Genomic DNA, 9,580 nt, shown 5'->3' with positions numbered 1-9,580 from the left:
GTGCCCAGAGAGCGGGCGTGGAAGAGCCTGCCGTGCTGCCCGGGGTCCCCGCGGGTCCCTCCCGAGCAGCGCGTCCGTCAGCCCGGCACTCTGCGTGAGCGTTCCCCCGCCCGAGAGGTTGCTGAGCTTGCCGAGAGGTTTGTTCTGGGAGATTCTCATGAGGCGCGAAAAATGAAATGGTGAGATTTGGCTTCTAGGCCGGGAGCGCGGAGGAGCAGCGGCCCCCGGCACCCGCGGTCAGCCCGCGGAGCTCTGCGGGCCGGCGCTGCTGCCGCGACCTCGGGATTGCCCCCAGTTACACAAACACAGCTGTCTGTACACACAGACATAGCTTGGTGTATTTTTTAAAAACTAGTGCAAGAAGAAGTTCGTAGGGACTGGTAGACACAGTGCAATTTATTCAGAATAAAATTGCCGTATTTGGTGTACTTTTTATACTAATTGTATGATAGCAAACGATTGGTGATCGTATCTGATGCTTTCGAAGTTTCAGAATATAAAAGTTACGGTATTTTCAGAATATATATATTTCAGAATATAAGAGTTATGGTATTTTTGAACACTTAATTTGTCTCTCGTATTATGGTATATATTTGGCAAATTGATAATGTGAGTCTTTGCTTGTTTTTGGACAGCTTGAACAAGAAGAGCTGGACTCTAAGCAGATCTCAAAAGTTTGCAGCTTTGTAATTATAAGTGGACTTTAAAAAGAACAAGAAAAAGAGTGATCTTACACGGGTCCTGTATTGAATTTTACATTCTTTACAAAACTGATTGTTTTATTTGGTTTAGGTTGGTTGGGCTTTTTTTCCCATAGCTTAGAAGAATGCTTGCATCTGTGGTTTCATCTTAGAAGTAGGAACTCCAGGGATTTAAATATAACTGACTCTCAAAATGGATAAATTTCCACACAGTAAAAAGCAAAGTTTTTACTCAGTTGCAAAGGCCTAGTACTGACAATTAACTGTAGATAGATCTCTATATTCTATGCTTCCACTGTTGTTTTAAAATACTTCTTGGCATCAACATTGTTAAGGTCAAGATAATTTTGAAACAAGGCAGTTTCTGGATCTTTTCAGGGATTGAGAGTAGGTTTCTGTGTTTGCCAATATTTGCTAGATTTTCTTTTTTTGTTTGTGGTAACAGTAAAATGTCCCTTTTTCAATAGTAGTCGTTTCTAACAACTGTAACCATTTTCTTTCTAGTGAACTGAAGCATGTTTCTACCACGATCCGTTAAAGTCAAGAGGACTCCTGATGAGGACAGAAGTTGTACAGCTAAGAAACATAAACTGTCTTCTGGAGGATCTTTGCTAGAGGAGACCACTGAGTTCCAGGACTGTAAGTCAGTTGGAACAGAAACTTCTGCTTCAACATACAATTTGAGTGAAACTGTACAAGAACATACAGAACCTGCAGCTGCAGACCTTGGTGTTGCTAATACACCTTTGGGAAAGGACAACCAAAATACTGACGAAGATGGTTCTTTGGAAGAACCCATAAAATCCTTCAGCAAATCCCAGCGCTGGGCAGAGCCTGGAGAGCCTGTGTGTGTTGTGTGTGGCCGCTATGGGGAGTATATCTGCGATAAAACAGATGAAGATGTTTGTAGCTTGGAATGTAAAGCCAAACACCTTCTACAAACTCAAGCAAAGGAGAAGCAGCTAAGATCTGATCAATGCACAGATTCGCAAGCAGAAGCTCACCTGCTTAATACACCTTATTTCTACAAAGATCATTCCTTTATTTTAGGTTTGCAAGATGAGCAGGTTGAGAACCTTAAACTCCAGCTGGGTATTGCTGTCCAGGGCCAGCAAGTTCCAAGACCTATTGTAGAGTTTGAACACTGTGGTTTTCCTGAAACTTTAAACAATAATTTAAAGAATTCTGGCTATGAAGTCCCAACTCCCATCCAAATGCAAATGATCCCTGTTGGACTGTTAGGGAGGGATATTCTGGCTAGTGCTGACACGGGCTCTGGAAAAACAGCAGCTTTCCTGCTTCCTGTTATTATGAAGGTTTTGAAAGAGGTAATGAAACTTTGGGTAGTTAGGGAAAGCAGTTTGCAAATTTGTCTCTTGGATTCCCAGTGTAATGGAGACTGTGATTGCAGCGGTTTTCATGAACATTCAATGATTTATTTGACTTTTGATTGATAAAGCATTTGGTTCTTGGAGGGGGGAGGTGCTGATTATTTTTAGTGAAATTGAATGTTTTTTCACTTTGGTCAGATAAAGCAATTTTATCAATATTATCTATTACACAGTTCCTCCTTGTTGAGAAAGTTAATTAAATATTGTGGTAAACTTCCTAAATGACTTAAAATAGAAAGTGAAAGTAATTCCAGTCCCTCTGTAAGTTCTTCCTGTATCTTCATAGATCAGATGGCTCGAAGACAGTTGCTGGCATTTGCGTAATTTCACAGAGTAATTTCTCTTGGAATATGTTTGGTTGACTGTCAAAAAACTACAGGAATTTGGGGTAATAAAATTTCTGAAATCCTCTAGTTACACAGTCTCCCCTTTGATAGTGTGGGAAAAAGAGTTAAGAAAATTTCTGTTTTGTAAAGACATTAATGTATGATTAGAAGCAATGGCAAATAGTATTCTGTACCTTATGTGTGGTTCAGAATTGTTTTTTGCTTTAGTTGTTTTATTCAAAAAGAGATGCATAAAAATATATCAGAGAATTCTGGACCTGATTCTAGTGATGCTTTGCACTGTTTAGATACCTTTATAGCTACATGTATATATACACACAAATGTGTGTAAACCTTTTCAAATGAATAATTGAAAGATGATTTAAGTAACTCTTTTATTCTTCAAAGTACTCCAGCATTAGTTTTAAGAAAGAAAGCATTATGTAGAAGTATGTAAGTGTATTACACTCCAATAGTTCCCCTGTTTGATTATCATTAAAGTCTGCAAGACAGATATATGTTTATAATAACAGGCTCAAAATTGGAACCTCAGTGAAAAGTATGTCTGTACACAGTCTTTCCAATTCTTCATCTTCACGGTAAAGGACAAGTTAAAGTATATATCAAGAATTAATTTTATTTTGCTGTTAAAAATAGTTCTCATTTTTAATGTAAAAGATTACTTTGGGAAATTTGAAAGCTTTTTGTCTAAATAATAAAGCAATTCCATGTTAATCCGATTTTTTTGTCTCCTTTCTAGACAGAAACTCCATCTGCCCTTATTTTGGCACCAACAAGGGAGCTGGCAATTCAGATAGAGAGACAGGTGAAGGAGCTGATGGCTGGGTTACCCAACATGAGGACAGTTCTGCTGGTGGGAGGTTTGCCCCTGCCCCCACAGCTGCACCGGCTCAAGCAGAGTGTGAAGGTGAGTGCTGACTGAGTGTGGAGAGCTACATTGTCATATTCACAGAAAAGAAAGATGTTACTGGTGACATGTATGAACACACAAAGATGGCTTTCTCCTAAGTCTGTGCTACTGAAACATTTTTTACCTCCTGAAAATTTTACAGTTACACAGTTTTTAAAAAACATTTTGACTTCTGATTAAACATCTAATAGCTTTTTTTTTGTTTGTTTTTAGAATATTTAATGTGTGATATTGCTGGTTTCAAAGACTGAAATACGCCAGTATTTTAGACAAGGAGTTGTAATTGACAGCAAAAAGTAGTTTGTTTTTCATGCAGATTTTATTGTGTGTAACTTAGACACTTCCATTAGAGCTTTAAAAGGTCCATTTCCTTTTAAGTCTTCATAATTTATAAGTTTTCTAAAAGTTTTATGACTTACTTGAATGCAAGTAATTTCACTAATTACTGCTGTTATTATGTATGTGCTGGAATTTTACAGTTTTTCTAGGATGGTCCTCTGTTCTTTCATGGAGTTTCTAACTCCTGTGGGTTTTTTCCTCCTTTTTTTTTTTTTTTTTTTTTTTTTTTTTTTTTTTTTTTTTTTTTTTTTTTTTTTTTTTTTTTTTTTTTTTTTTTTTTTTTTTTTTTTTTTTTTTTTTTTTTTTTTTTTTTTTTTTTTTTTTTTTTTTTTTTTACTTCTGTGGGGTTTTTCCTCCTTTTTTTTTTTTTTTTTTTTTTTTTTTTTTTTTTTTAGGTGATAATAGCAACACCTGGAAGACTTCTTGAGATTTTAAAGCAAAGTTCTGTTCAACTGCACAGTATAAAAATTGTTGTGGTGGATGAAGTAAGTTCTTATTTATCAAAGCTTTATTATCTATACAGAGGTGCTGGAAGAATAGTGTGAGTGGCTAGTCCATCTGATTAAACATACAGGGTGTTTGTTATAAAAATACAGTGTATTTCTTAAGAGACAGTTTTATTTTTTGACACAGTTTGAGGTGTGTTTAAACAACATATGTTCTATTGCTGTAAAAGATTTAGGTACCTGACAGGATAATACTGTTAGACCAGTGTGAACCATTTGTTTTTAATTTTCTCACTTAGCTTTTTTTCTGACTGTAAATACTCCTGCATTTGGATTGTTACATGCCAGTCACGCACATTATGGTTCTTCTGTCAATTCAAAGTTCAGGATCCTGCTGTTCATGGAAAGAATGTGGTACAAATGTAATATTTTTCATTTAGGTGGATACCATGTTAAAAATGGGTTTCCAGCAGCAAGTGTTGGATATTTTGGAAGATATCTCTCATGATCATCAAACCATACTGGTGTCAGCCACGATTCCAGTGGGCATTGAGCACTTAGCAAATCAGCTTCTGCACAATTTTGTAAGAATAACAATTGGAGAAAAGAATCTGCCGTGTTCCAATGTTCGGCAAATTATCTTGTGGATAGAAGAACCATCTAAAAAGAAAAAACTGTTTGAAATACTAAATGTAAGTTTAATATTTTTCTCATAAGAGCAGTTTATAAAATGATTCATGTCTTTCCACATCTCTGTCAGGTTCTCATCTCATGGTCAGGAGAAATCGAATCCATGCTGATGGTGAACAGCCGATGGTTGTAATACCTTTTTAAATAAGCTATTTAATTTTACAGGACAAGAAGCTCTTCAAGCCTCCAGTGTTGGTGTTTGTGGACTGTAAACTAGGAGCAGATCTGTTGAGTGATGCTGTTCATAAGATTACAGGATTGCAGTGCACAGCTATGCATTCTGAAAAGTCTCAAGTGGAAAGAACAGACATATTACAGGTTTGTGCCTGCTAAAGATAAAGGTGTTTTGGTAGATTTCAAATGGCCTTTTTTTTAAGTGTGGTTTCATTTGAGTGACTGAAGTCATAATTGACTGCTTTTCTGCAGTAATACCTGAGGTATTGCTGGGGGAGATGAGAGACAGATGGGACTAAGCAAAACTGTAGATAATAATCCCATTTTTAAATGTAGGTAAATACAGAGACTGTTTCACAGATTATTTGAAATGGGAATTTAAATAAGCATTTAACTGTAATTGATGATTTTTGGAATTAAAACTGTGGGTTTGATCTCTCTTTAGTTACCTCTGTGGATTATATTCCTGTCTAAACCAAGAATACAGGGAGCCATTCTCTCTTCTACAGTAGAATAATGCCACTGGGTTTATTTATCTCCTATGCTTAGAGAGGTTCAAAATACAAATAAGGAAAAAAGAATTAATTTTTGTTTGTTTCTCCCTTGCCAGGGATTACTTCAAGAGAAGTATGAAGTTATAGTAAGTACTGGAGTCCTTGGACGAGGGCTTGACCTTGTCAATGTCAAACTGGTGGTGAATTTTGATATGCCTTCAACTATGGATGAATACGTACATCAGGTAAATTAATAAATACATTGCTAATGCTTTATTTGAAAAGTATGTTGAAATATGACATCCACCTGTGGAAATTTAAATTCAAATGTAAACAGAAATATCATTTTCCTCTTCAGAATATTGTTTTTATAGGAAAGGAAAAAATGGTGCTGGATATGTCTTCCATAAGTTTCCCATGTAAATCACTCAAATCTAGAATACTGTTCTTATTATACCCTGTATTAAGTTACTAAAACATAGAAGAGCATCTTTAAATAACTTACTTTTGCAGTATTGTTCTTTCTGTTTTGTACTCTCTTGTATCATTTTGTGTCTATAGAAAACAAAGTTTACAATTTTTTTTATTGTGTGAAGAAAGGTCAAATACTCCTCTTGCAGCTGCAGCTCATGGACAGTGCGGGATATACATTAATAGTCAGGAAAGCAGTCACTAACTTGATTTCTCCCCCTCTTTCTAGTCAAGCATCTCCTCTGATATTTTTTTTCTGTGGATTTCCTGCTTTAGAAAAGATGATCTGTGCATTGAACGTGTGAGTGCATTTATATGCACAGTCCCCAGCCCTAGTTTAGCTGGCACGTCAAGAGAACTCATTCTTGCCCTCTTTGTGGCATTAGGAAGACACAGTGCTACTGTGTGCAGTTCTGAGAATATCAGCTATGGGAAAAGCCAACAAACTGGCGGGAGTCCAGGTGAAGTCAGGGGGCTGGTGCATGTGACGCTTGAGGACGGGCTGAGGGAACTGGGCTTGTTTGGGCTGCACTAGAGACTTAATTGCTGTCTTCCATTTGGGTGGTTACAGAGGAGACAGAGCCAGACTCTCCTTGAAGATGCCCAGGGAAAGGACAGGAGCCAACAGTCATAACTTGCTACAAGGGAAATTAATGGCCTCATAGGAGGAGGAAAAAATTTTCGCAGTGAGGGGAGTCAGGCAGTGGAAGAGGCCAGAGGGGTGATGGTACCTTTGTGCTTAGAGACACTTGAAATAAGGCCTTGAGGGAACTGATCTGACTTTGAAGTAAACTTTGTTCCAAACAGATAAGAAGGACCTCTGGAAGTTATCCACTGTAATGAACTCCTCAAGTATTCTGTGTTATTAACAACTGCAGTACTTCCCTCTTATTTTTAATTATCTTTCTGCTAAAGTTTCAAGCATGTATTAAGTAAATAAAAATGTTTTTTCCTAGCATCAAAACTATACCAATATGAACATATTAGCTGTTCCTAAATAGAGAGTCTTTGTAGATTCTTTTCTAATTTGTTCAAGCATTTTAGATAATATTGGTAAATAATTTAAAGGACATTGAAAGTAAGGGCATTTTTGTAGACATGCTGGTGCATACTGTGCTTGATGTATGTGGCATCTCTATAACACAGATTTTTTAAAAACCCTTTCTTTGGATCAGATCTACTGTAGGCCTTTGCCCATAGTCTGTACCTCATATCTCGGTATCAGTATTGGACTTCTGCTGTGTCCCATAAACAAGTCACAATTATAGATGCATTTCAGCTACAGCTTCAGATCTACATATCCTGAATTCAGGAAGTTTATTGTAAGTAGCTTTGTGCTTAGAGGTAAGATAGGGATTTGGCCCTGTTGCTTAGGTTTACTTGCTGTTTCGTAACAAAACCATAAACTTCTAAGACTATTTGAAGGACTTCCATTTAATAATGCTAACTTAAAATGAATTTATGCTTTTTCAGGTTGGAAGAGCAGGGAGATTGGGTCACAGTGGAACTGCAATTACTTTTATCAATAACAACAGCAAGAAGCTCTTTTGGGATGTTGTGAAGAGAGTAAAACCCACAGGCACCATTCTTCCCCCACAGCTGCTTAATTCCCCATATCTGCATGACCAGAAAAGAAGGGAACAACAGAGACTTAAACAATTACAGAGTAGCCTTGTAACAGGAGATAATATTATGGACATTATTAAAAAACACAACAAAAATAATTCTCAGAGGTAATAAAGGCATATTTATAGTTATGTAATTACAATAAAGAATGATTAAAAAGAAATATGAAATGTTGCCTTGTATATTGCATTTTTAGAAAAAATTTGTACCTTTTTTAGGGAGTCTCATTTTTATCTCATCTTTATTTTGAAATAGTGCCCATTGTGTGCTTAAATTACAGTAGTACCTAGTAAAAGTACTCTGTAACCCTTTTTCACAGCTAGTAGTCTTTGATCTTACTTTCAAAAAAAAAAAATTAGTGGCAGATTAGCCTCCCCAAACCTCTGAAAATCTCATTCTGTTAGTTTAAATAAAATCTTCCACTGGGAATATTTCTCCAAGTCCTCAGTATGCTTTCTTGGGGTTTCTTAGGAACATATATGCAAGTTTTGTTTGTAAACTTGTTTGTACTGAAAATTTAGTTTCTCCTTTAGTGTTTGTGGACTAGCTGGAAGTTTTGCTCAAGGACTTTGCAATACCAGAAATAATTTGTTATTAGTGTAACTTCATTGAAGAGAAATGAGATAAACGCTATAATTTGGTTTTTATCTAATGAAATTTAATTAATGTATAAATGGTCATAATTACTCATTTAAGCATAACTTGCCATGCTCTGACACCAGATGTTCTTCCTTTTTTTTTTGGGAAATGAGGTCAAAACTGTATTAAAATAGTGTTGTATGATTTCCCATCCTAAATCTGAGATAGGTCATAATTGGAACTTCCTTTTTTTTTTTTTCCCCCCCTTCCCACTTTTAAACTGAAGTTTGAAAAATCAGTTTCATCAGACCTTTCATGCTGCTGTGATGCCTCATCCCTTTTTGGCAGGGAGTTAGATGTCAGCCCTGTGCATTGTATGTCTGCTCTTTGGCCAAAGGACAGCAATGGGATAAATTGACTGGTGGCAAAGAAATTGTTAAGAGCTTAGTAGCTTATTTTTTTCCCTGACAAGAAATAAAAAGAGTGGGTCTTACATAGCGCAGGACTGATGACATGAGTGTGGCACCAGTGCCAGATACTACTTCAGGGACTAATGTTGTAGATGTGAGGAGACAATTTGGTGGGAGTTGTTGAATATGACTGTTTGATATCAATCTTGAATTGTAGAGCCAAGTTCAAACAAGAGCTGGGGTCTGTCCGAAGACACGTTAGGGGTGTTGAATTCCTTTGACATTGTTTACAACATTTTTCCCCTTAACATAATTCACAACAATGTGTAAAACCGTTGCCATGCTTTTAGTGCTATTTTCAATTTGGCATCATATCAAAATAATGTCTTCTTTAGAGATGGAATTTGTTGATTTTTCTCTCTCGTTGGAAATAATCCACTCCTGCCTATAAAATGTTTTTGTGTAACACTCCTGCAGACAAATTTAGCCATTGGTATGTTTAGAAGTTCGGACACCTCTACCCATGGCCACCTTGCTGTACCAAAATTCCACAAATTGTGTTCAACAATCGTGAAATCAAACAACAGTTCTACACCACGTTTGTCTCAGGAACTAAATTCAAGTACAGGATCTGTAAAGGTAAAATTGTGTCAGCAACTTGGTTCTGTTATCTTGCAGCAAGCATTCTTATTGTTACTGGGTTTACATGGTTATGTATAATATATTTTATTATCAATGGGTCTTTTGTGGGCGTATATATCTATCGATTCCAGCACCCTGTTTTTATTTCTTCTCCTGGTGCTGCTCGGAGTGCCAACATTGCCTAAGTGTCATGAGTTCTTTTAATTCCTTTCCCACCCGTTTTTCGTCCCCTTTTCACCCGTGCTTTGGCTGTGCACGAGGTGCGGTGTAGCTGCCCTGCCGGGGCTGAGGTTGGCCGTGCGGAGCGGGTGGAGCTGGGTGCGGTCCCGGCCCGCGCCCTGCCCGCGCCTCAGCGCTCAC

The 9,580-nt window shown here is 37.1% G+C and overlaps 2 protein-coding genes across 6 annotated transcripts in view; both read left to right on the top strand.

Annotated features, from left to right (window-relative positions):
• The window catches only part of DDX59 (DEAD-box helicase 59), a 17,863-nt gene extending 9,956 nt beyond the window's left edge, over window positions 1-7,907 (top strand). Inside the window, exons 1-8 of one of the 4 annotated variants that reach the window (XM_017729727.1) lie at window positions 8-137; window positions 1,206-2,029; window positions 3,179-3,346; window positions 4,084-4,173; window positions 4,575-4,826; window positions 4,990-5,142; window positions 5,609-5,737; window positions 7,437-7,907. In XM_017729727.1, coding sequence (XP_017585216.1) covers window positions 1,217-2,029; window positions 3,179-3,346; window positions 4,084-4,173; window positions 4,575-4,826; window positions 4,990-5,142; window positions 5,609-5,737; window positions 7,437-7,700 — 1,869 coding nt within the window. In that variant the 5' untranslated portion in view covers window positions 8-137; window positions 1,206-1,216 and the 3' untranslated portion in view covers window positions 7,701-7,907. Of the gene's footprint in view, window positions 1-7; window positions 180-1,205; window positions 2,030-3,178; window positions 3,347-4,083; window positions 4,174-4,574; window positions 4,827-4,989; window positions 5,143-5,608; window positions 5,738-7,436 lie in introns of those variants that run through there. The other 3 variants (XM_008630219.2, XM_017729726.1, XM_017729728.1) reach the window with 3 other exon arrangements.
• A 218-nt stretch (window positions 7,908-8,125) lies between these two features.
• KIF14 (kinesin family member 14) overlaps window positions 8,126-9,580 on the top strand; it is a 27,174-nt gene continuing 25,719 nt past the window's right edge. For both annotated transcript variants that reach the window (XR_001860463.1, XM_008630218.2), the window contains exon 1: window positions 8,126-9,217. The gene's annotated coding sequence lies outside the window, so the exon portion shown is untranslated. The remainder of the gene's footprint in view (window positions 9,218-9,580) is intronic.

This window comes from Corvus brachyrhynchos, unplaced genomic scaffold (genome assembly GCF_000691975.1).
Source record: "Corvus brachyrhynchos isolate BGI_N302 unplaced genomic scaffold, ASM69197v1 scaffold101, whole genome shotgun sequence".
NCBI classification, from domain to species: Eukaryota; Metazoa; Chordata; class Aves; order Passeriformes; family Corvidae; genus Corvus; species Corvus brachyrhynchos.
This window is presented reverse-complemented; position numbering and strand designations above follow the sequence as displayed.